Below are 27,645 nucleotides of genomic sequence, written 5' to 3'. Positions count from 1 at the left end.
CAGCACACACAGCACGCTACACGCAATTCTGTCCATTAACCGTAAGCTAATTTGTAAGACGCAAAAATCTAAAAAAAATAATAGAATAAAAATTAACGTTTCTATTCAGATAGGATAAGTAACACCTTGTATAATAATCGCTGTCCTGTCCATTTAGTAATAAGCTAAGCTCGATTCATGACGTATTCAAAATAAAATACGATTCAAAATATTATAATTATCTAATAAATACACTAAGATTTAGTAAAATCGAGTAATTATCGATTAGAAAAGAGTTGTGACCGGACTCGGATAGAACTACGCGAACTTGGATTTCGCTTTTAACGATAGGAGCTAATTAACGTTATAACAACGTATAGATGCGAATAAAAATCGCGTTTAGTGTAAGTTCAATGCGTATAACCATAAATCGCAGATTAAAAATATTCACAAAGAAAGCAAGCTATAGTCTATGCAGATGCTTTACACGCATGAGTCATTTTGAAAGTATAATTCTCACGTATAAACTGCCTCCGCCACATAAATGTCTCATTTAGGTAAAAGTTATTCAATATTGTTGTTAAACGTAAACATTAGTCAATAAATAGATTAGAGTAAATAGTAGGAGAGTAGGGAGCGTAGAGTTAGTTCAGTGTTACGTTTTAGAAGGAAATGCGTTTTTATAGTTCTCGGTCGGAGCGTAGCTTATAGCTGATAACATTAACATCGGCTTTTCAATTAAACATTGAATTTCGCAATATCGACCCGTTTTAAAATAATACCGTGATTTTTATATTGTTTTTTAATTGTTGTATAGACGAATTTGATTTGTTAAATTTATGAAATGTATAATTTTTATAGTATGAAACTTTAATAAGTTCGTGTATTTAATGTTAGTCCAATGCTAGATACGACTTTTCACTAGGTATTGTTAAATGTATCACGCTCTCATATATTTATGTCTATATTTATGCACATGCTTCGAAGGTTTTAAGGAGTGATTATCACTATGAAATATTTCACTTGCAAGTGATATTCTATTTGGCTGAGACGGTTTTATTTTCATAATAATTCGCAATTAAGAGCAAATTCAATCATTGAATTCATTGTAATGCTAAGTATATGGTGCGTTTGTATGTTATAAAAAGGTCTTAAGTAATAAATCAATTGCATTAAGTTTGTTTCATTATTTACTTCACCAGTCTGTACGATTTATTTTTGTCTTCAAATAAGTAATGACATCATTTGTTAATAAGTAACCAAAGAGAAAATAATGCACCAAAACGCTGAAAGAAAGCAACTTATGGAAAACCTCCACCCTGAACTACCCTCACAAATTACAGTAGGGTTAGCTTTCCAGATCTGGTAGCCGCTTAGAGGATACATGAAAGAAAAATAATTTTGGTTGCCATTTTGTCGAATTTATTCGTAGACCGAGTTTCTTCGGCTCATAATTTAATATATTCTCTTGTTCTCTGGCTATTGTAAATTAACGTAGGTAAAATTTTAAATGAATCATGGCTAGTAATAAAATTATATATTTATTGAAGAAATAGATGTATAAGATCCCTACTAACAAATCTTCCTCAAAACGAAATCTTTCACAAAGCGAAAATCAGAGCGAGTTCGTTTCTATCGACTGACATGAAGATGATGAAAGATCTGTATGGGCATTCAGGAGATATTTTAAAATTCAAAAAAGCATGCAGTAGACAGATAATAAATAAATTTCTTTCAAGATTTGACGTCAGTACTAATTTCGTAACCGCGGAATCTGCACATGTCACTAGGGCAGCAGTAAAGGTCCGGTTCCAAAAAAACTTTTTAGATACTTTATTACTGATAATTTTTTGAATGATGTTTCAAAAGCCGGTAATAATCGGTTAATCGTTAATGTTTTTTTTTTTTTCATTAAATAATATCATATGCTGCTCTGGAGTTTTTCATGAGAACGGAAACTAGTCCAAAGGCAAACGGAACGTCATACAGAAAATTTCAAATATCAATTTAATTGAATCCTTCACATACACTTTCTCACACAGCTTTTATGCAACGTATACTCTGGTCAGAGGGGAACCGCTTCATAGCATGCATAAGACCCAGCCAGCCATATAGTCCACATGTACTATAGTGAAATTGGCACCGCTGTACCACACGTAAGGTTTTTATTTTACATTATTGGAGATAAACAGTAACAGAAGGCGATAAGACATTACAATCTTAGAAATTAAAAATTAGATACAATTTTTACCTTAAAATTATCTCAGAGAACATTTAATGAATCAAAGTCAAACAATAATAAAATAAAACAAAAACATTACCAAACAGGAATCAATAATCCAGCGCATTCTGCAGAACATACAGTAATAATTACGAGTCACAGGATGCAGACACATTCGTGAGGTTTAAAGTAGTAAAGGTAGTGTATATCCAATAATATCGAATGAACCTTATAAAAGATACAAGAGAGCGCGAGAATATATCAATATCTCTTATATAATAATTGTGAAAATTTTACTATCATAGTTTAATTTAATTCTAATTTGGAAGCTTTTACTTGATTTTAAATTGTTAAATGTATTAGAAATTAAAATTTGTTTTTTTTTTTCAATTAATAAATGTTCAAAATTAAAAGATATTCGAATGTAGGAAGTACAGATAGTAATGTAACTTCAGAATTTATTATTAATTTCAGTTGCGTTAGCTACTTTGGTAAGCGGTCCTTATGTACCGCACAAAAGTAGGTTTTTACATGTATATAGGAATAAGTTTATGTGGTTTAATAAGCGTCTAGTATAAAAATTATGTTGTTAAGTCTGCACATTTGCAGAGATCATCGATAATAATATTACTTAGGTGTGAGTTGCAATAAGTATCTAGGTATTTTTTTAACGCAGTACTGCCTAAGAGGCATTTGCATATTCCACGGATGTGAGGCGGCAGGGCGCACGAGGCGCGCCTAGCCTAAAACTCCTTTTAAGGTAGCAAAAAGCTCTAGAGCTCCATGGGAAGCCCCGGCTCAGGCCAGTACTTACTAATATTCACCAAGGTAGCAAAATCAAAGGACCACTACAAGAGAACCTTGGCTTTGGAGGTAATGTGATGTACCAAAATAAAAGAGGGTGGTTTGATAATTTTTTTATTAGGTATGGCCTAGGAGCTAAGCGACGGGCAGCGGTGCGGCGGGTGGCGGCAGCGCTGCGGGCGGGGGAGCGCGCACGTCGCTGGTGGGCTCGCTTGGCACCGGCTCGTCCTTGGGCTCTGTCACCAGAATGTGGTCTGGCTGTGGCTTCTTAGGACCGTTCTTGCCCTGCTGATCCCACGGCAGCATAATCTTAACCTGATAAATTATTGCAAGCTTTATAAATCTGTTTAAATTATAATTTAAATGTATACAAGGCGATTGGTTAAATGTGCGAGAGGGTTTAAAGGAATGAATCTAAAACATTTTCTACAAGATTTGCTGTCAATTAATGTTTAGTATAGTAACCAAAAGTCAATAATTTTTAAAGTAATTTAATAATTACAATATAACAAGAGAATACAACATGCTTCTCATCAATATCTGATTTAATTTTTCACTATTACTAAATCTTACTCTTTTACATACAAGAATTTGAAATGTATTTTTTTTTAATTTCACCAGTTGAATTTTGAAACTTTCAATTTTTTGCATCAAAGGACATGTAAGATACCGTTCGATTGTCTGGCCTGCACCGTACAAGAGCCCATACAGATGAACCCTCCAATAAACAGGCCACTTCAATCTGCCACAGCAAGTTAGACCACAAGCTAAAGAAGGCTTGCAATCCCTGATTGCGTGGCATGTTGAACTTCTGATTAAAACATAATTTTCTGCAACTTTTAAGTAGCTTCACCATTTCATACAGCATAATTAAAATGAAAATCTGGGCAAAAAGATTCTCAAGTAGCTGTGCAGTGTGTATGCCCCTAAAATAGACGGACAAAGACCAGCTTGCAGGAAATCACTAAATGCCAACAGAGCAAGACCGGTCATCGCGACGATAATTGTGTCCATGCCTTACAGTAAGCATCTATCAGACTACATGATAAAATAAAATTATTCCTTCTTTACCATAGTTGCACACACCATAACTCGAGAATAACTTTACCAATTTCTGTCATTTTTTTAATACTTCTTAGGTTGTTATATGAAAATAATACAAACATTAATATTGCACAATTTTTTAGAAAACACTGAACCTTCATGCTTTTGACAGTCCACTATGAATTTTCTGGTTTCCAGAGGATTTAAACAATTTTCCTCAATCAATACAGCTTTCTCCACCACTTAAATATGCATAACAATAGGTTCTGCCCTAAATAAAAGCAAAGCCCAAACTCAATTGCAATTGAAAAAATTGACCAATCATTCTATTAAAAATGTTTCAACTAAAAAGCAATCTTGTACTGAATTTTTTTCTGTACATTAGAGTTCAATGGTAAGTTAAAAAAAATGAGATCAATCTAAGATATCTTTCAATAAAAATCATCTTACCTTAATACCAAGAACTCCTTGTCTCAACAAGACGTGTCTTGTGGCAGTGTTTACATAGTCATTGCAGGGGTCACCAGAGTGGATCATAAGTCCATCAACAAACTTCATGGACTTGGCACGCTGACCACGGAGCTTGCCAGAGACCACAACCTCACAACCGCGCGCTCCAGACTCCATGATGAAGCGGAGAACACCATAGCAGGCACGACGAACGGCCAACCCTGTGGGGAAACATGACTTATACATTCTGCAATTCAATTTTATAATGAAAATGGACAAGCATACTAAGTATTTCTGACTGTATTTTTGTAGACAAAAAGAAACACATTCTCAATATCCATTAAAAATTATCATACAAACTATTCATCTATTTAATCTTTTTTTAGGAAAATATCACTCATGTTGATTTTTTACAAATTATTAATCAAAGTTTAAGATAAAAATATTTTTAAAATATTGTGAAATAATCATGTTATTGTCAATACTACTTTCTTTAGCTTAGAGCAGTGTTTTACCCTAATCAAATCGGGCCCACACCCCACAGAAGAGCAATTGAATCTAAGGAAGCCAAATTCAAAAGTGGACTCGACATGAGTTTAACCCTAAAGCTTTAATATAAAAATTATGTATGTCACATGAGGGGGGGAGGGGAATTAGAAAAGGTAGGGTGGAACATGACAAAGGTTGGATTATACTGTATATCCAGAGTTATGGAGTTATGTTGGAATAAGCATAGACACATACAAAACTGTATTAACTGTGTTAACATTGTCTGACCTGCACAATACAAAAGCCCATACAGATGAACCATCCAATAAAAAAGCCATTTCAATCTGCCACAACAAGTTAGACCACAAGCTAAAGAAGGCTTGCAATCCCTGATTGCGTGGTATGTTTAACTTCTGACTAAAACATAATTTTCTGTAGCCTTTAAGTAGCTACACCAATTTATACAGCATAATTAAAATAAATGAAAATCTTAAGTAGCGATGTGGTGTCTATGCCCCTAAAATAGATAGACAACCAGGTTGCAGAAAATAATTTAATGCCGACAGATCAAAATTTCAGTAATTTTCTTAACCAGTATACTCCAACCCTTCTTCGGCAGTGGATAAGGAAATTATAAAAGAACATGCATAATAAAAACTCATAAATACTTGAAAAGTCAACAACTTAACTTGAGATACAGTCAATATCTAAAGAATACATTGATATTTCATGTTAAGTTAGCTGGGACATGTCCCAACTTGCATACCAAAACTCATATTGCATATTTTCTACAATACACATCTAAGTACATTATAAAATTAAACAACCTTTTAGTAACTTGCAGTCAGTCTGATGAGACAAGAGAAATTATTTATAGCCTTGCTATGCAATGTGATAACAATGTAAGATCAGAATAAAGCGGTATAAGAATTAAAACACCTTTTTAAACCAAAAATTACAAGCATAAAACAGCATTAAACGACCATTAATTAGTATATCATTGTTGACTGAACTGAAAGAAAATGTAAATAATAATTCACAAAGTTATGTATTTAATAATATATTTACCTAAAAGATGGTAATAATTATATGTTTCTTTGATCATCTATCATCTAATCATTGGCCAACTTAGATGAAAAATATAGCACATAAAAACATTACTGATTTTATAGCTTAACGACTTTAAGTAGCTAAACTATTAAGCACTTAATATTGTTTTCTGATATGTATAAATGAATAATCATTTAATTATGGTAGACAAACTACAAAAACAAACTTGTTTAATTTTGTACTTTGTAAAATGAAAGTGTTAACTTATGTATTGATGTGTCTATTTAAAACAATATTAATAAATAAAGTATTAATTAAACAAAAACATGCAAATTAATAATACATTACTAACCTCCAATCAATTTGTATCTCAAAGATTCAGCTTGGGCAATAGCGCAAAGACCGCGGGTAGCGACCTTTTCTGCATAAAGTTCCACAGAGTGCTCCGGGATATTAAACCTCTTTTGTACGACGGAAGTCAACTCTCGGATTCTGCGTCCCTTCTCACCGAGCACGCTCTGTGTTCTGGTCGCCATAATGATAATTTCAGACCGCGTTGGGGTGACCCGCACCTCCACACCCGAATAGCCATCTTCAGCCAACTCTCTGGTCAGGAACTCGTTCAGTTCAGCCTTAAATACACCATCTCCGACAAACTGAAAATTACCACGGAGGTTATGTTTTTAATAATTCCATGTAAGAACTTAACGGTATTCTCAGCACACTAACGATGTTTGTCTAGACATCGTGAGAGATTTTGAATTTAATATAAAATTACAAGGCTACTTTAAAACTTAATAAGCAATCACAACTTTTTGACATCCATTAACATCACAGTATGCACTGTCACTTTTAACTAAATATTCGCAATTATGAGCCAAGATGATTATAAAATTAAGTTTAGTGCACGTATTTAAGATGCTTTAGTACGAAAAAGTAACATACTTTGCGCTTTTTTGAAATATTGTTCACCGCCATGATTGCAACGGGGGCTGAGGAAACTCAAAAAGACAGAAAGACACAGATACACAAATGTCAATGTCAACGCAAATTACGTTCCGTTCATACTAAATTATGTACAGATATTGAAAAGTAAAGTTAATTATTTTAAGCACTAATGAATAATGTAATTACAAGTGCTCATATTTAAAAGGCTTTAAAATTTTGACCGATTTTTAATTTGCTGCAGAAAACTTAGTTTTGCAAATATTTTACATATTTATATATGATTAAACTACATAATTTCCATTTTTTTAATAACATCTTAAAAACATAATCCTTCGCGTTCGTAGAAATCGTTTAATTTTATAACAATATTTGTTATGCAAGCAATTCTTTATGAATATTTTTTCGAAATGTACTAAGGATCTGCTTTACGAAAGCATTAAATACACAATAAAAAAAATATTTAAATCGGGGTAAAGAGATCGTTTGATAAATATATAATGTATAGAGTTTATAGGTGCTTATAATTTATATACCAGGAAAAAATATTAGGTATTGTCATACAACAAACAAAAGTTTTCTTTCAAAAACATGAAAAAACGAACGAGAAAACTTACTACATTATCAGTGGATAAAAAAAACATGCAGAGACCCATGGCACGGTTGTAGTGGTTCCATCAACCTATTTTTAGCGATGCCGAGTGGCTACGCCGGCTGTTGTGATTTTTCCGCTCATTTCAAATTTTCGGTTGCACAGCCGAAGGTCAACGTGCTAAGTTTTTACTTATGATATGTGTTGATGTTGTGACGATTTGAAATTGTAACAATTACAACAGCTATGGTTTATATAATTAATTCATCTAAAAAATAGCGGTCGTCATGGAAACGCTTGAGAGTCCTTAGTAGCTTGCACTCCGTGTCGTGACGTTGTTTTGTTGCTATCACCGCGGAGATGAACCGGCACTGGTGCTGCGGGTTAAATCAGCATATTCACTTGATCTAAATCAAACATTATTACTGTTAAATCATTAATCTTACGGTCTCTTATTATTTCTTCTTTTGATAAAAATATGTTTATGTTATTTTCCTTTATTATTTATATTATAAAAAAAATTGAGAAGCTGATATTTTATGAAGTTATTGTTTCATAAATAAAACCATTTTTATTTTCCAAACTATAAATAGTTCATCAATTTGTGCTCTATAAGTATTGCTCAAGAAAGAAAATGGCATCTTTAATATTCAATTTTAAAGAAGGTGAACATAGTTGTAAAATTTGTTTGAAAATATTTTACATCTTTGTCTAGTGAGAAAAATGTTGCGTTAACAAGGCATAGCCAACTCCGTTTGGTTCCGTATCAGACTCTTAAAAATTTAAATAAGGTCAGCAAATTCCCAAAACCCCTAAGAAAAACAAGGGCGATGAAGTAAAAGTTAAGTATTTCGTATTTAATTCTGTATTAGTTTATTTAGTAATCGAAATCCTGCAAAACACGTTGATTTCAAAAAAGTGCATCAACAACAGCGGAATTCTTCCTAGGGCCGGTCGGTCGAGGAGGTAATAACAACACAAAGTCCCAAGTACAAGTGTAATTCTGTTGTATTGTGCTGTTAGCCTCAAGTCTTTTACAGCGTCGTCAGAAATGAGGTCACGGAACGGAAGGGCCCCTCAACTATACTAATTACAAAAGCAATCAGGTTTCCGAACCTACATTAGACACTCTGATGATGAATGAGGCCGTTAAGATGAAGCTTGCCTGGTTAAGACTGTGTTGCTATTTGTGTAGTGAGGATTAGAGAGCAGCGGGGACCACTTAGCTATCTAAGAAAGGAGTATTCCTGCGAGCTTCGCCCGTTATATCGACGTAAATAGACATTTTTATTTCGGTGGAATTACCCTTTTTCTATACGCCGCTGATGACGTGATGTTGCTCCCACAATATCGATACAAATAAAGAATTATATTTCGGTGGAATTCCTCTTTTTCGACTCGACGCTGGTGATTTAATGTTGATCCCATAATATCGATGTAAATAAAGAATTATATTTCTGTGGAATTTCTCTTTTTCGATACAACGCTTATGACGTATTGTTGCTCCCATAATATCGATGTAAATAAAGAATTATATTTCTCTGGAATTCCTTTTTTTCGATACAACGCTTATGACGTATTGTTGCTCCCATAATATCGATGTAAATAAAGAATTATGTTTCTGTGGAATTACCCTTTTTCGATACGCCGCTGATGACGTGATGTTGCTCCCACAATATCGATGCAAATAAAGAATTATATTTATGTGGAATTCCCCTTATCGATGCGCCGCTGACGACGTAATGTTACTTCTACACTAGTATTTGTCACAGTCGCGCGACAGAAGTAACAGGCATAGCTATTGTGTTATATATATATATATATGTGTGTATTATATCGTGACTATAGATGTAAAAAAGCCGATTTAAAACGTTTAAAACCAAAAGTGGCGGTTTAAAACCCCAAATAAATCTTTTTAAACGGTTTAAAACTCGCCTACTAAAATATAAGAACAGTGTTTTTACACACCATTATCGACAATACTTGGTCTTGTGTTAGTTACCTATGCAGTTTATACCTATGTAGGTAAGTATATTACATATAGTACTGTAATTGCTGTAAGTACTATAATTATAAAGAAACAATATTACATACAATAGATTAAAATATGTACCTAAATCATAAAGAAATTGTGGATAGGAGTTTTGACCTTTATTTCCAAGTAGTTAAGGTCTACTCAAAGGTCCACTCCTCAATTTCTGTTTCAAGAGTTTGCCGCCAGAGAACCACCGCCAACTGCTATGCACACACACAGTTTGTCAAGAAAGTTATGAAAAGAAATAAAGTGTTGCCATATTTAATTTTAGGACAGAAATGTCAGTCAGTTTTACAAAGATAGTGGCGCCTCATAAATTTTCATGACTTTCTTGACTGTATGATCATCATGTTGTCGAGTAGACTATGTAAGATTAGCCAGTTTTTTTTCGGGTACCTAATAATCTAATTTTATAACAGCTCATTACATTTTAGTTATTTAGTAATGTTTGGCATATTTGGTACGAGTACCTTTATATTGAATCCAAATTTGTACATTTTTTTACAATACTGGCAACACTGACATGTCCGCACGCAACACGCTATGTATGTGTGTGTGTGGTGTGGAGTAGGCGAGCTGGCAACGTTGCATCTTGACGTCTCTCCGCGTGAGAAGTGCAAGTGTGTGAGTTTGGTTTTAAACCGAATGAAACTGATTGATAAATCTTTTCAAAATAACCAATATAGTTAACTAGGTAAAAGTTTTTCAACTTAGCTAGGTAATGTCTACGCTTGGAATAGATAATGTGTTTATATTTAAGAAAAACATAGTCGTCAACACTAAACGTTTAAAATCGAAAAAAATGGGTTTTTTCGGTTTTAAACGGTTTTTTTCGTTTTAAACCGATTGGTTTAATTCGTTTAAAACCGGCCTTACATCTATAATCGTGACATAGGGAGAATGGAGGTTTCTGAATCGCCTTTACAACGCAACAGAAAGTTGTACAAGGGTACGTAGATAGCGCCCATTTTGAGACTGACATTTGAGTCCTGCATTAATTTACAATTATTTTACCGCCAATCTGGACTTGCGTACCTTGCTAGGTTATATGAAGGTTCAAGTGGCAGTTACAACATTATAGATATTGAAAGACGATAAATGAAAATGCAACTCTTAATAATTGTTTTATTAATAAAGTCATGACTACATTCATTCCCAAACCAAAGTGCTTTACGATATTTAACATATATAAAAGTGTACCCCGACAATTCATTGATGTATGTATAACATTATCATCGCTAAGACAACTTATACCAAACCGAAAACAAACACAGGACTTGTGACCTTAATTTTAACGAAATTTAAAATAATACTTTAATATAGCATGCATTTCAATATGTACTTGTTTTTTTCATGATTACGTACTAAATAATGTCAAAATAAAAAAAATTGTCAATCGTCATACTTAAATCAAACTTAACGTTATTTATATTACCACGTTGATAAAGATTTGTAAAGCTGAACAGGCGTGCCATAAATAGTGCTGCCACGTAACAAAAATTTATTATAAAAATTCTAAAAGTCAATGTCAGTACAGGATTTAAAATTGTCTATGTTCAAGTGTAATATTTAGTCTTTTAAATTATTCAAGAAAATACTGCAAACAAAAATATTAAATTTTAATATACAATAAATAAATAAATATTCCTTATTTATTTATTAGAATGAAACAGTCATGTAAGCCAAACACAAAGTAGCAATTTTATTAACCTTTTTTCATGTTAAAGAAATCCCTTCATACACAGATAATTACTTCAATATGCAATTTAATATTTGTGTATATTTAACAATTGTGTATGTGTATAATAAAAAACATTGTATAGTATAGACGGTAATAAATAGCTTATTTGTGTGAAAATGCATTGTGAAGAGGAATGGACAGGATTGGGTTCTAGTCTTGTCTCCGCACAACATAAAGAACATAGTCTTGGAATTCTTAACTATATGAAACCACTGCAATGGTTATTATCAATCACCAGGTGATCTTACGATGCTGGGCGTTATCTGAAAAATAAACAATATTTGTTTAAAATATTTAATAATATGAAAGAATATCATTGAGTTATAGCACAAAGGACAGTGACAATGTAACACAGCCATCGGTCAAATTCATTTATTAAGAACCAAGAGTCATACAAAGATAATTTCAAAACGTTCAATTTATAATGGTAGCATACAACACCAATGGAAAACTTTTTTTTTTGGGCCATGTCAAAGACGAGAGTATACATGTGATTAAAAACTTAAAAGGTAAAATTTTAAAGAGTGAATGGTCATTTACCAATGAAAAGTTCAGCTTTTACACCAATTTCAAATCTAAAGTCATCACTGAATTATGTTAAATATATTTTTTCCTATTGGAATTTATAAAAAATAACTAAATTTGAATATATAATTTATAAAAAATAACTATATATGAATTTTATTACTATGTTATCATTACAATATTTACTGTTTTTAAAGCTATAACCAATAACCCTGTATAGAAATTTGAATACAGCCTTAAAACTCAAAATCTGTTATGTGATCAACATGATGCACGGATATACGGAAGTCACTAAGACCTCTTTCCAGGGAGGTAGATAGGTAGTAGTGAGCAGTTAGTTCTTATAAATAATAATAAGAATAAATATATTTTAAAGTCTTCTTATTTATCTAATCACACATACATCTATGGGAGTTGCAAGTGTGTGTTTGCGTGCAAGTTTTGATGCATGTGTACATTTATGTGTGAGTGCGCGGTTGAGTCTGAATGGCTGTGGACGCGTGTGTATGAGTATATGTATGGCTGTGTATTAGTGCGTTTATGACTTTGTTTGTATGTATGCGTATTTTAATCTATATGTGTATATGTGTGTGTGAGCGCGCTTTGAGTGTGTATTTTTGAGATTGAGTTCTCGTTTGAGTCTGTATGGTTGTGTACGCGTGTGTACGAGCGTTTGTTTTGCTTTATAAACGTAAGCGCGCGCTCTTTTAAAATTTGTATGTGAGCGTATATGTGTGCGGAATGGGAGGTACATTTTAATCAATATATGTGAGGTGGGTGGTGACTTACTGCTGGACGTAGTCGCCGGGCGGCGCCATGCTGCAGACGAGCTTGACGGCGCCGCGGATGGCGTTGGCGATGGTAGGGGAGGAGCCAGGCCTAGCAGCCACATTCTCGGCCGCCACGCGCAGCTCGCGGAACGTGTTGCGCGTGTACGGGTTGCGGCGGGACGTGTAGCGCCACGTCACAAAGTAGTAGTACACGAACGGCGTCAGCAGTCCGCAGTACCCGCTGCCAACACAACACATGCATCATCATCATGCAACCGATAGTCTCCCCAAAATTGATCACCGCTTGGACGAGTGCAGTGGATGGAGACCTGGATGAGTGGTTGGAGATCGCCGGTCTTGCGCTGCCGGCATCCAACCCACTCATACCAACACATAATTCAGTGTTTGTGATTAAAAAAAATCATTATCATTATACCAGTCCATTGCAGGAGTAACTAGAAATTATTTAAAAATGAAAACAAAAAACTAAATAAAAATGTACTGTGCACGATAATGTAAAGAAATAATTTACTGTAGTATTTTAGAAGCGGAAGAGAACAAAGGAAGGTGGTGTGTATAAGGAGACGAGTAAGGAGAATGTAGGAATTTGTCACGAAAAACAGATGACGAATGAAAGAAATTGTGAACAATGTAAAAGAAAAATAAAAATAGGAACGCATGCAAATTATTTAACTCAATGAAAATACCTTGTCTCTTTCTAGAAACGAACGAAAAAAAAAAAAAAAAGGTATAATAGGTTCTCTTCTAGATACTTCCAATATCCAACCAGTCCGGTTGAAGCCAAAATCAACTTCTTCAGACGACTTTTTCAAGATCTCCTGTCCAGCTTGTAAGTGGCCGTTATGTAAAGGCATATCAACATATAATGCAGTATTTGTGATAAGCCTAATGAACTGTTGACCCAGATATATTATATACCATTGTAATAGTTAGTGTTAAACGCGCAACTGGCTACATTAAAAATGTTAGCAGTTGTACGTTTGTCTTTTACTTCATTAACCCAAACTTATTTTTTATAATTACTTTTACAATTAGCCCGATAATTGTGTAACCAAACATAAATGAATTTAAATTGGATTGTTTTTGAGACCTAGCCAGAGTCGTAGTTTCAACCTATAGATGCTCTTTGCAAGTCCTAGACCTCCCCCGAGATATCTATGAGAGATAACTTGTATAAATAATACACAGTGTGAATTAAATAAGACATTATCACGGGATTCGAACTAACGACCCACGATCGCAAGTCTCAAACATCTATATATATATTATTGTATTGTCACTGATCAAACGAAATGATTAATGTAAAAACAAACATATACAGAAACTAAGTAAGAAAAGGACCAATATTTAGCCACTTCCGCACATGCAGTGGTAGACGTGCAACAAAGTGCACCCGCCCGCCAGCGCGCTGATAAATGCGTATGCGGCAAATAATGCGAATCACACAACCGCCACCGCCAAATTACTCAACACGTGTTTCACCCCTCCACGGGGCATCTTCAGAAGTTATGATACACCGATTAGTGCTAAACACACAGACACAGAGTCAAGGCACACTACTGCATGTGCGGAAGTGGCTAAATATTAGTCCTTTTCTTACTTAGGATTGATTTCCGCAAGGTAACGCCAGATTTCATTAAATATACAGAAACATAACAGCAAGATATACACATTATCTTCACTAATGTGCACAGATCAATATTAGCCTAATTGAAAGTATAAGCATAAGAAATAAAACATAAAAGCAACAATGTATGAAGACATCGTTTTTTTATTATTAAAACTAGACAGATATACTTACAAGAGTCCCATAAGGACCACCAGCGGGAACAGCACGATCTCGGCGAGGGCCGCCACTCTGAGGATATTACGCGACTGCAGCTCCACGAGGGAGATGAGAAGTCTCGCCATCCACATGGAGTTCTGGCCCAGCGTCTGATGTAACACAACCATACATTTATTCCACCTACCATGAATCTTTTTTTGTGTCCTCCAATTGCAAGGTGAGGTCGCCTCTCAAATACGCCTGCGCCTATTTACTCTTAACCCTTTGCACTGAACGTTTTTCACTGTTTCAGCAGGTCCGCACAGATTTCACTAGTCGCTTAACAGTTTGTTAGCGTTAATTGTATGGAATGACCTTACGTAACGTACTTATAAATTAGTGGACATATAAAAAAAAATAAAAATATTAAAGATACTTTTGGCATATTCTTTACCGATAAAAAATTTACGTAGGATTTGAAAATACTTTCTTGCTTTGTTACGACTTCGAACTGACCAAAGAACTGACAAAAACCAAAGCGTGTAGTTCAAGATGTATGACCCACTTTACACCTTCTGTGTGGTATCCGTTGTCTTATTTTGTTTAGTTTATTCCTAAGACGGTGATATATAGGATGCGTTAAGACGAAACACACTCGACTCGCAAAAGTCTAATGTTCGATGTAACGACCTAAAGCAGAGCTTCTCGTGGACTTCTGCAGCCAACTTTTTACCCTTGAATATTTTCAAGAACTTTGATATGAAATATGTAAGTTTTATAAGTAACTAGTCGATTGGTCTATAGGTGGTATCATGCCAACATTTCAATTCTTCATAAAACCCATAAATTTCCGTGTATCTCCCCGCTTAAGAATTGTTGTCCCCCATTTTCTGTTATGTCTACGTAAAACCTTGTCGTGGCTCCCGTGGATCCTGATGATCCAGGTGACCACTGAAAACTCCTGATTTAAACGCTCTTCTTTGTTTTTTGACCCCATTTTTGTGAACCTCTCGTTCCACCTCTATTTATATGGGAACAGGAATTTTATTTTTGTTATTATTTTTTTTACTCTCTTTTAATATTTACTTTCTCTTCTTTCTTTTCTCACAATATCTATCTCGCTACTCATTCATTCCACAATTCGTTCTCTTTTTCTCTTCCACTCTAATTACCTTTCATGCATCCTCAATCATTACAGTTAGGTCTATTTACCATTTGCAATATCACTGATTTTTATTTAATTTTTCGCTTATATATATTTATCACAGGTACACCAGATTTAAATTAGCTTAGCGGATATTATAATGCTTCTTTATTATTTTTCTATAATGTTTTAAGCTTTTCCTAAATGAGTCACGGTGACAACATCTGGCCAAAAGAGATAGATATACAAAGGTAACGCTCAGTATATTGTATTACAATAAAGTTTTGGCCGTATCAGTTACGCTTATATAGGTATTTTCTAATAAAATAATACATTTATAAACATTAAATGCAAGCACTTCAGTCGGTAACCACCTTTAACCGTTATGTATCAAAACATAATTATTTATACCTTAAGTCTATACGTATAAGGTTCAATATTCTAAGCGATTACACGATTTCAAATTTAAAATAAAGTATAAATAAAGTAAAGGTATACTCACGTCAAGTATGGTTAGAGAATAGGACGCGGCGTGCAGCAGAGCGAACAAGAAGATTGGAGTCAGAATCACTGGATCAAGTCAAGGATAATCTTTCTCTGTTTGTTTATTAATAATCAATTATAATGACTACTTGAACACATCTATAGAAAACCAGAAGATAACATTGGATACAAAATATAAATAATAGGTTTAACATATTACAATGTGATACACAATAAAAACTGTGACCTGAGAATGTAGATGAAGGAATGAAGTCGAAGTATGGAAGATATGTGACGAAAAGTAGGTTTTATGATATATAAATGCAAAAGAAGGAAAGAGAATGTGAAATAAAAATAATAAATATTCCCCAAACACTGCCATGTTAGGGGAACGAAAAAAAATATTACAATGTATCACCGTGTCAACTGATAGCCGCTTATTGCAAGGCATAAACCCTTTCTTAGTTTCCTAAAGTTTTATAATATAGGCTTCACATCAGTTAAGAAGAATGGAATAAAACAATGGACAAAAGATTCAAAAGAAAATGTTAAGGCTTCCATTGGAAGACTTCCTGTCAACTGTCAAAAATGACAAATAGCTTGTATAACATCTTCATCATGTCACACGAGAGACGCCAAGGTATAGCCCTTCTCCGAAGATCACCACGATGACCGATCTTTCGCTACCCACATCTATCTGCTCCCCGAGACCTTGACCATGACATCGTTCCATCTAGTGGGGGACCTACCCACTTCGGGTCTTTCGACTCGTGGTTACTCGAACTATTCAATCATAACAGACATCAGTTGCACAGACGTGCCCAGCCTACTGCAGCTTCTTTGAACTACGTCGGTGAATTTAGTTATTTTGCGAATCTATTCATTTCTAATTCGACCTCGCAACGAAGCAGATAGCCTAATGAAAAAATAAATAGTCCAAAAATTCTTTCTAAATACATTTCACTACATTCGGTCCCTACACATCAATATACCAGACGTTTTTCATATGTCCATAGATATACAAAAATAGTTTTAAATTAATAATTTTTATATATGTAATTAAAAAATATAGCTTTTTAGCTTAAACGCTTTAAAACACATTATTTAATAATCTGTTAACACGTCACTAATATCATTTCCCGCTCACCTTGACATAATGGAGGTTATATTAAAAACATTAATACTAAGGGCACGTCACAAAAACCTATTTTAGATATTTCCGAATTGAACTAAAAAAATATTAATTAAAACAGATTATATAGCAGATAAACCTTAAATGATTTTAACGGAATATTTTATAATCTGCTATTACGTCACTAATAACATTTCCCGCTCACCTTGACATGTGTTTCGTGTAAAAGATGGCGGTTCGAATTTAATTTTTAAAAAGATTAACAACATACATTAAGGAGCATTGTAAAAATATACTTTAAATATAATATTATTGAGAGACCATTAAAAGGACCAAGAAGATAAACAAAAACAAAAGTGTATTAGACTAGTCAAAATAAAATTATAAAGGAATGTAAATGTCAGAATAAAGCAAAAACAAAGCGCAAACCTATAGTATTCTCTTGGGAAGGCGAAAGTGTGGTGATGAATAAAAGGATTAGGAAAAAATTAAAGGAATGAAAGTATTTTGATGAATAAATGATGAATGAATTAATTAACCCTTTCAGACCTGGCGTACACAAATGTACACATATAATACAAAAAAATGTTTTGGTATTTATTTCGCTACAAGTGCAATTGAGAACGCTTGTGTTCATATGGCAAATTTGTACACAAGAAGAAAAACTATTTTTTTCTGAAAAACCTGACAAACAGGATTTTTTAATAATATTTTTCTTAGTCATTTTATACCAATTTAGCTACAGTTTTCTTTAGATTCATTGGATTCCAAAAAATAATTCAGGTCTGAAAGGGTTAAGGAAAAAAGATGATAACGCAAATTATAAAATCTTTAAAAAAAATATTTTGTAAAAATAGTCTGTGTACCCAAGAGAGGGAAATATGAGAGACCCTAAATAACAGGGGCCATAAAAAATCTTCATCATAAGGTACTGATGCTTATTAGAGCAGCAACTAATACGTTAAATTTTTTAAAATATCATTAAAAATAATGACAATTTAAAGCAGTTAAAATCTTCAAGTTTTGTCAATGTCAATTTTGATTAAAATGTTTCACATCGACCATGGATCGTGGCCGCGGGAACTGAATTATTCATGACTTAATGCAAATAGCTGTCGTTATTTAGACGACGTGTTACGTAATAAACATTCTTTATTTAAAACCGTGACATTCCTTTGTTTTTTTTTCTACTTTTATCATTTGCCAGTTTGGTAAATTAAATTGTACTGTCGTATGTAAATTTACATATTTTCATACATATTTGATCACTACAGTCATATTTTAATTCTAGGGACACATCAACCAACAAGGGCCAGATGTGGGCTGTGTATTGTAGCGGGGAGGAGCGGTGGTGAATTTATCTTAATTCCATATTAAGTGTGACAAGAACCGAGAGATAGAATTTGAGACAGATATTAGGCGATGGATTTAAGCTCCTTGGCTGCGGATTGAGACAGCTTAGACCTGAATGGCCTTGGGCTACTCAGAAGGAACACCCTATCCAATCCCTCGGAAAGAGACGCTTCCTCCGAGCTGATGTCACTGGAGGTGCGGAAAGATGAAAAGTCAAATTCCGAAGCGAAACTCTAACTACGGAAGCAGAAGGCTCCAGTGCTGCGCCATCTTTAAGAGGGCAGAAGAAACAGAGGCGTCCTGTATGACGCCTTCTTTTATCCTCTGTAATTAGCAGGGGGAATTTTTAAATTATTAATAACACAGCTAGTAAACACAGTTAATAACTTGTACAGCTGCCAACAAGATACTAAATTATATATTAATTAATTTACAATAAATAAACTTCAAGTTTCTAAACACAGCTAAAAATAACTAAACTATTTTTTTTAATTGTGGCATTATTTATCATATATATGAGTTCTAAATGCGAACAGGTAATAATTTAAATAGCGCACAGAACAGATGGCCGGGGGACCTCAAGATTCGGCATCAGAGACCATGGACCGGCAAGGGCAGCATGGGTGTGGTTGTCAGAAGCTGCCTCTAGACCCTTTCCAACCGGTCCTATTGGAAATCTATGGCGGGCCTTTATCGACTGCTGGACAGGCAATGATATTGAATGCTTTAAAGTCCTTAAAATACACTGAGAATGTTTTGAGTCACAAGGATCTTGTTTTCACGTTTTATGATCATTAAAAGGATACACAAATTTGGTGCGACGTTCATAAATATCAGAGAGTAGAACAAGTAGTGAGCGCTGTCTTCAAGGAAGAACCTCGCAAGGAACTCTCTGGTGAAGGAAATCTCCCTGGGGGGGATACGCTGGTGCAGCCTCAGCGCTGACGTCGCCGCATTAGCTAACAGGGCCTTGTGGAACGCTGACACTGGACTGAAACAAACATACAAACATATTTATTATCTCCACATCTTCATATGTTTCTATTAAATGAAAAATTGTTATTTATTGTGTGGTTTTGTTTAAATGTACAGTAAGATAACCACTGCTGGACACTAGCATCTTCTATAGACTTCCAATAAGAACGGATGGAAGCTGCACACAGTTTCTTCCAATGACCTTAATGTCTTCTGTGCACTTTGAGTGGACATCATACACTATACTTGCCATTCCATAGTCTCTACTCTACATTCTTGAGGCTCAACCATTTGTTCTATGCAATGTGACCACACTGCCACTTTAACATCTACAGATCCCTTACTTCATGGCCCGATGAGGGACTTTAAGCTAATGTTAACCAAAGTTCCGAGACAATTTTTATATGAATCGTGTATATAGGAACAATTAAGAGAGGAGGAGATCTGCAAAAGAACCAAAGACATGGACAAAGTCAGAAAATTTGCTACTCTGAAGTGGCAGTTGTCGGAGTAGATCAAGACAGTTGTAGCCGAAAAGTTCTCGAGTCACAACCACAACCTGTTAGCCATCTAGGCTCTGTCTTTATAAAACTTTGTTGAAAATCTACATGTCACAAAATATTCTTGCAATAAATAATGCTTCAAGTACTGTAACAAGATAAAGCATATTTCAGGAAAATACAGGGAGGATAATGATTTGATATTGTTAGACATTCTACATTATCAAGTGAACTCTTCATTCCACTTGAAACTTACTGGCATAATAACATCATGTTTTATAATTAAACTATCAAAAAAAGTTTTCTTAAAAGCAATTCTAGCAAAATAAGCATGTTTTAAAATGATAGCAACTGTATATTCAATTGTATTATAACTTTCAGTAAAGAAACATCATTCTTCTGTACTTTCACTTGGCCCCAAATCTCATATTACATCAAAGAAACTTACTGAAGCATGAAAATAATATTCCAAGTTTTTGGTCATTATACTTCCTGCATGTAAAATTTCTCTAGGAAACAAAATAATAACTTCACAATTAACTTTCGAAAGACTGATCAGAAATAGATACTTCAAGTAAATCATGACTTTACTATTGCAAAAATGATTATGACATAAAACTGTAACTGCCGCTTGAGACTTCATATTTATCAGCTGCTGACTATTTCAATCTCAATCTTTGATCATCATCAAAATAATAATTTTGTTGACCTATGATGAACTTTGAACAACAGCTGAAGCACAACAGGCAATTGCAACTTATTTAGCTTGCAACTGCGGGAATTTTCCATTGTGTTATATATGTTTATAAATAGCCACATAACTTTGCCATTTATTCATATGCTCAAAGGAGCAACACAACCTTAAGACAGCCTATCAGCATTAACGGAGCTGTATGACAGTGACGGACAACTATGGTAAAGAGAGATCCAACCATATGCATAGTGCATGTCAACATCAGCAGTTTTGGCAAGCATTTAAGATGTATAAATATCTCACACCTTTTCTTGACATCACACCTACCTTATTTATCCTTCACTAAGGATGTCACATGTTTTATTCTTTCCTATGTTTTATATTAATAAATATTATATAGCAGTGTCAATTTAACTTATTATGGTATTTTCTGGTCAGTTCTTTGTTGATTATATGGAAGAAAATAAATCCAGCATAAATTCAGGAACTGTATTTAGGGTATATGTCATATTAAAGTATAATTGATTTTAAGTTTCAAGTAAATACTTACTTATTGAATATAGGCAGCAGATATCCTAATGTACACAGCACTGTGAGAAGCCTGATGCCCCAGAGAGCTACATCCACTTTATTCGCTATCACATGAGCTTTTAGAGCTGGTATACCCTTCGGGGTTACACCCTCCCCTGCTGGATTATTTTGATCTGCCATATTCTGGAAATAAATGGTGTGGTAATTAATTAAAGTTTGAAACCGCCATAATACGGAATGTCTCACAAATATACAGTATATATTAGTTAATATTTCAAATTACAAATATTTGACAGTACTGCAAAGTTCTAGTTTCAGTTTTTATAAATATTGTTTATAAAAAAACATTTAGTTAAAGTTATTAAAAAACATTTAAATTAAATATGTTACTGACATAACAGTTGCAATTTGGTGTAAATTATCTTAAATATAATCATAACAGTAAAGAAAGTGCTGCATTACTTTCTAATTTTTGCATAAGTGTGTCACTCAAGCAAATTGAGCCAACCAAGACCGTAGTACACATGACTGAGACGTAAAAAACGGTACATAGGCGGAGGTTTAGTAAAACGATAGTACAAAATCTTCTTATCTGATAAGAGTAGTCTGGTAAAATATAAAATTTGGACAACCTATTATTCAACTTGTCATACGGTTTATCATAAATTACTACGTACTTTACTCTGATATATGATACACATAACTGGTTATTAAAATTAAATATAGAAATTAAAAATAGTTTTTTTTAGGAATTCATATTTTATATTACTGTAAACGACGCAGTTTTATAACGTAATTATGTTGTCCACAGTAATTGTAAAGAATATTAACCTTCACGAAACACGGCTCTTAAGAAGCTTGACTTGATGTCACAGAAAAACTCGTTTTTGAGGGTAAAAGTTAAAAAATAATCAATTGAGTCAAGTTAATTTAAAATTGTTTTCATTCAAAATTAAATTGTTAAGTATTAAATTTAAATTAATTGTAGTACTTACAGTGTAATATTGAACTAAAATAAGCACGAAATATCGAGAAAACTTCCTTGAAATTACTAACACAACTCAACGCCGTCCACGAACATGATTTGCTAAATGACAGAAGAAAAAGTATAATGTTCGACTACAGACAACACAGGGAATTATTGTTTTCCACTTAATATTTTTTTTATTTCTACTGTCATTTATTTTATTTTATTCTAATTTAATGAAATAACTCTACTCAATAAAATTATATGCAATTTTCTTTTTCAAAATAACTGTAATTAATTTTGATTTCAAATTAAATTTGTTATACTAAACTGTATAACCGATGATATTTGTGTTTAGCTTATATTTTTATTATATTTAAATTTTTCACGTAAAATAGTAATAAATGAGGTTTAATACCTTCGTCTACTACGGCTTTGAGAATCATACGATAAAAATACACTAATGTTATTTCTGACATATAATGTGTCAAAAGACAATGTACATGAAATTTAAATAATCAGTTTTGTAAATATTTTCGCTTACGATGTTTTGTAAAATTGTAAATAGGAGGAATTTTATGTTTAATAATAATTTTTGTGCCGGTCATAGAAGTTATAGTTCAATAGTTTCTGTTATTAAAAGGGCGAATATCGGTGAAGAAACTGAAGTTAAGGTTATAAACAATATGAAAACAAATACAATTTTTAGAGTAATTGCTTGATTATTAATAATTTTTTTCTATGCTAAACAGGGCTGGGTAAAGAGTTTACGTGTGCAAAAAGAGCATATATTTGCGGATGTAAGCGATGGGTCTTGCGCAAAAAAATTGCAAATCGTTATACCGAAACATTTAAAAGCGGAAGGTTTGACTTATGGAAGTTCTGTGCGTATTCTTGGAAAACTCTCGAAGAGTCCTCGGGGGCAATTGGAGCTGACAGCAGAGAATGTCGATGTGTTAGGTGACTGTGTGGTGTTAGATGGATATCCATTCAATCCACGAACTGCTCATCCTCCGGATTACATCAGACAGTACTTACATTTAAGGTCTAGGACAAATTATATCTCAGCCATACTGAGGATACGCAATGCAGTCACAAAGCATATACACAGTTATTTTGAAAACCAGAATTATTTGCTTATTCACACACCTATTTTAACTTCAAATGATTGTGAAGGTGCTGGTGAAGTTTTTAAAGTGTTACCTGATAATAAAGATACAATAAAGGCTATGATGCAACAGGATAAGCAAGCTGACAATGTTTATTTTGGAAGCAAAACATTCTTGACTGTGTCAGGCCAATTGCATTTAGAAGCTATGTGCAGAGGCCTTGGAAATGTATATACATTAGGTCCAACATTCCGTGCAGAAAATTCAAAGTCCCGACTACATTTGTCTGAATTCTACATGTTAGAGGCAGAGCTGGCATTCTGTGATAGTTTAGAAAAATTACAAAGCTCTATTGAAGGTTTAATAAAGTACATATTTATTGAAACAAGAAATTCTAATGAGGATGATTTGTATTTGATAGATAAAGAGAAAAATAAACCACCGTCTTGGTTAGAGAAGAAGTTTGTAACAATGACTTATAGAGAGGCCAAAGATATACTCTTCAAAAAAGGGCTAGCAGACTCAGATGATGGAATCAATAAAGAACAAGAGCTTGCTTTAGTTGAACATTGCAATGGTATTCCAGTGTTTGTTATTAGATGGCCAAAGGAACAGAAATCTTTCTATATGAAGGAATGTGATGACAATAAAATGGTACATAACTAACTTTAAATTTATTTTTGTATTTATATGAATCCAAAAGCTTCCAATAAAATCTGGGTAGAACCCTAAGTAGGTGTCCATGGGAGACTCAACAGGGGTCTAGAATGATGTGATTAGCTTGTCTTCACCTATGAAAGTAGGCAGTAAATATTTAAAGAGATTGTTATTTGTAATAACAAGCTTGCTCCATATTCAGTAGCTTATGGATATCCATTGGACCCAGCAAAATTTTTAAAGTGATTTTTAAGTAAAAAATCTGGGACCTTTGTACGGAGAGATACTAACATGATATTTTTTATTTTCAGGTAGAAGCATTAGACCTTTTAGCACCAATTACTGGTGAAATAGTAGGAGGTAGTCTCAGAGAGGACAACTACAAGAAGCTGAAGCTGAAACTACCATCTGAGGCTTTGAACTGGTATCTAGAGTTAAGGAAATTTGGAAATATACCCACTGGTGGGTTTGGATTAGGATTGGAGAGATTACTACAAGTGTTGTGCAATGTATCTAATATTAAAGATACATTGCCATTCCCAAGATGGCCACATAATTGTGAAATGTAGCTATAAGTAAAAACTATATTAATATTTAATAAATATATAATATTTAATGGTAATTTTATTCATTTTGTATAACTTGTTCCATAAAATTAATCTAAAAATTATTGAAAAGTCAACAGTAGGGTGAAGTTTAAAAAGTATGTTTACATAATCAATCTTGTGAAACCAATTACTTATTAAATTATCAAAATAGAATGATGAAAGACATTGCTGTTTTTTAAAATATAGAAATGTTTATTGTGAGAATTTTAAAAAATTACACATAATTATTGCCACTCAAACAACAAATAATTCTTATTTACTCTGTGATTTTTGTTAGACAACAAAACTTTACTTTCTTTTACTTCCTACACTGCTATGTGAATAACCTACTACATGAAATTAAAATAGTGAATTTAGTGTAGCTTCTCAATACCTGTATGAAAATTTATTGTATGTAATTTATTTATATTATAATTTATGTATATTTATTGTATGAAAATTTATTTGTATATATATAAACTAATTATTTGTACCTAAGACATAATTTCATTAACTTTCTGCAAATCGAAATAGGCGATGTGTACACTTCTGCGGTAGGATTCCAGAGAATGTACAGAAAGCATAACTTTTCAAGTTAGATTTAAAAAAAAAACGTCAAAAAATATTTATTTCCCAAGGGTTGCTAAAAAACTTCATAACAGATAGCATACCTTAGTATTTATGTGTTCGCCTCCTGCCTTTTTTTCATGTTCATTAAATTAAAAGTAAATAAAAATTAAGTGTCTGCTTGTAATATGAAAATAACCGCTATTTACTAAATGCACATAAATATAGGAGCATATACACAAATTACATTTTATAAATTACTTATACTGCCCGGTAGCTGATGTATGGAATAACTTGTCTGTTTTGTCTTAGAAAAATTCTAATTAATAAATAATAAAAAAAATTAAATGAAAAAGAAAAAGTTATTTTTTGTAAAATTCCATACGAAGGAAGTCTTGGGCACAGCTAGTTGTGTCGAATTTCTTTCGTCCATTCTCCTTAGGTCGAAATCTGTTGGCGACTAACTGGGTCATATGAAACCTCTTTATATTTTTATTCGTTTTTTATAGTTTTCATATTGACACTTCGAGACGCGATGCAATTTTGCTTGTTGTTTTGTTCTGTCAGTCTGTTGTTACGTATTACTTTGTTACTTAGTTTTGTAAAATTATAATTGAATTTCTAATATTATTTTCATTTATTTAATCCTTTTACAGTCCACGCGGTCGCCTACAGACACTTCATCCAAACAGGTGTTAGACTCTACTAAATATCAACAAGAGATTTAATCCATTATGTATTAAATTATGAATTTGAATTTGGAAACACCAGATAACATATAATAGCCTGATTTTGAAAGCCACTGCCTGTACACTAAGTAAGGAAAAGTTAAATATAAAAACACATTTTTAATTACCGATTAACCTTTATTTGACTTATATTAAACACCTTATTGAAAGCAAATCAAACAAACATGAAAGAAAAATTAAAATATCACATAGTGATAAAACAAGTAACTTTTTACAATGAAAACTTATCCTAAATTAAAAACTACAACAAAAAATTTATGAAATGAAATGAATTTTATATGATTAAAAGTAAATAGAAGTTTTCATGCAATTGCAAATCTCTTGAGCTTCCAACAATAACTGTGTACAAGACAAATGTCCTGTGAAGTTTACAAAAGAGCCATTGTTTATTTTATGAAAGCTTTGTTTCAGAGTTCATATTCCCAACAGGTAATAATTACAGACTGAAGTTCGACTCAAGGTGACTGAAAAGGTACCAAAAGGTCTAAGAACTGTATATGTCGTTACTCCGGCTACCAAGAAAATATCATTTAATATGTACCTAAGAGTAATTATTTGTAATTACTTTTATACTACAGGGTGATTGGTTATAGATGTAAAAGTTTTACACCTATTTCTAATCGCCATGTATAAGTGGTCACTTTGAAATATGTCATAATAATTAATTTTAATGTACAGTAATCATGGTTTGTGTAACATATCTTGACTGCAAATAAGTTTAATAAACAAATTTACATTTATTAGTTATGTTGGGAGTGATCACTGAAAAACTTTGAGCTTAAAGGTCTAGGCACTTATGGGCTCAGAGTGATAGAAGAACAAAAATTGATACATTTCTCCATTATTTTCCTACATTGGTATTTAGGAGTGATATTTTGATGATATTTACAATGTTTTAACTGTACATTAGGATTTATTTAATCATACAATAGTGTCTTATATACGAGAAGCTTTCAAAGACCTTAAATTTAATATCACAATTGTTTTTAAAAATCGATATACACATTGTCAACCTTATTCAAGTATATGCACAATACAAAACCGTAAGATGTTTATCTGTATGGTAACTTGTTAGTGTATAAATATGCTGATCCAGATGCATATTAACAAACTTTCATGTATGGCCTATTAAAGAAAGGACTTTTGTATCTAAAAAAATAAGACAGTGGACCTTGTAAGGTAGTAGGTTGAAGCTGGATGAATGCCACTTACAACCTGTTCTATTAAAAATCAGTGTGGGCAATGTCCAACAGCGAACATAATATTCAATATCCTAATTAAAGACTTGACGGTATATGTGTCTGTAAACTATGAAATACATAAATGAAATAAAAACGGATTATATAGCTGAAGTGGCAGGACGTTGGGTGCAGCATGCAGAACATACCTGCTGGGGCCTGTTATAGAGTGAAGACCATAGACTTGCAAGCAAAACTTAGGATTGATAAAGAGGATAAACAACTTTGTTAAGGTCATATGAAGGGCATTGAATTTAGGCTGCTTTCAACCCGTCCTATTGGAAATCTAAGTGAGAGGCCTATGTCCTACAGCCGAGGTCCTATGACATATATATCTATATATATGAACACACACATATATATATAGTTCTCTTAAAGAGAACAAAATACACCCGCCGCCTGTCTGCTAGTCGGCACCAAAAAGTTTCTATTGTTCATTTAAATTTGCAATTAAAATCTCAAATTATAATTTTTACTAAAAATATCTAATTTAGGCCAAAGGCCATGCAGTTAATATTCTTTTGTTAA

General features: G+C 33.2%; 3 protein-coding genes across 3 annotated transcripts; 1 reads left to right on the top strand and 2 right to left on the bottom strand.

Moving 5' to 3' along the window:
• Window positions 1-3,105: 3,105 nt before the first annotated feature.
• RpS3 (ribosomal protein S3) lies at window positions 3,106-7,088 on the bottom strand. The gene is made up of 4 exons (XM_068766892.1): window positions 6,983-7,088; window positions 6,390-6,693; window positions 4,499-4,719; window positions 3,106-3,319 (listed from the first exon to the last, which is right to left on the bottom strand). Exons 1-4 carry the CDS (start codon window positions 7,013-7,015, stop codon window positions 3,140-3,142), a joined length of 738 nt encoding a protein of 245 aa, XP_068622993.1. The 5' UTR covers window positions 7,016-7,088; the 3' UTR covers window positions 3,106-3,139.
• Window positions 7,089-10,722: 3,634 nt separating this feature from the next.
• Window positions 10,723-22,321, bottom strand: Kr-h2 (Krueppel homolog 2). The gene is made up of 7 exons (XM_068766987.1): window positions 22,239-22,321; window positions 21,263-21,426; window positions 19,350-19,534; window positions 16,078-16,145; window positions 14,468-14,601; window positions 12,665-12,886; window positions 10,723-11,613 (listed from the first exon to the last, which is right to left on the bottom strand). Exons 2-7 carry the CDS (start codon window positions 21,421-21,423, stop codon window positions 11,610-11,612), a joined length of 774 nt encoding a protein of 257 aa, XP_068623088.1. The 5' UTR covers window positions 21,424-21,426; window positions 22,239-22,321; the 3' UTR covers window positions 10,723-11,609.
• A 387-nt stretch (window positions 22,322-22,708) lies between these two features.
• AsnRS-m (asparagine--tRNA ligase, mitochondrial) lies at window positions 22,709-24,592 on the top strand. Its single transcript, XM_068767033.1, has 3 exons — window positions 22,709-22,884; window positions 22,963-23,973; window positions 24,288-24,592. Exons 1-3 carry the CDS (start codon window positions 22,756-22,758, stop codon window positions 24,543-24,545), a joined length of 1,398 nt encoding a protein of 465 aa, XP_068623134.1. The 5' UTR covers window positions 22,709-22,755; the 3' UTR covers window positions 24,546-24,592.
• Window positions 24,593-27,645: the final 3,053 nt, after the last annotated feature.

The sequence above is a fragment of the Battus philenor genome, unplaced genomic scaffold, assembly GCF_028537555.1.
Source record: "Battus philenor isolate CCGP_79_NKW_IND1 unplaced genomic scaffold, ilBatPhil1.0.hap1 SCAF_22, whole genome shotgun sequence".
In the NCBI taxonomy this organism is placed as follows: domain Eukaryota; kingdom Metazoa; phylum Arthropoda; class Insecta; order Lepidoptera; family Papilionidae; genus Battus; species Battus philenor.
Note: the sequence above shows the minus strand (reverse complement) of the source record. Positions and strands in the feature narration are given on the sequence as shown.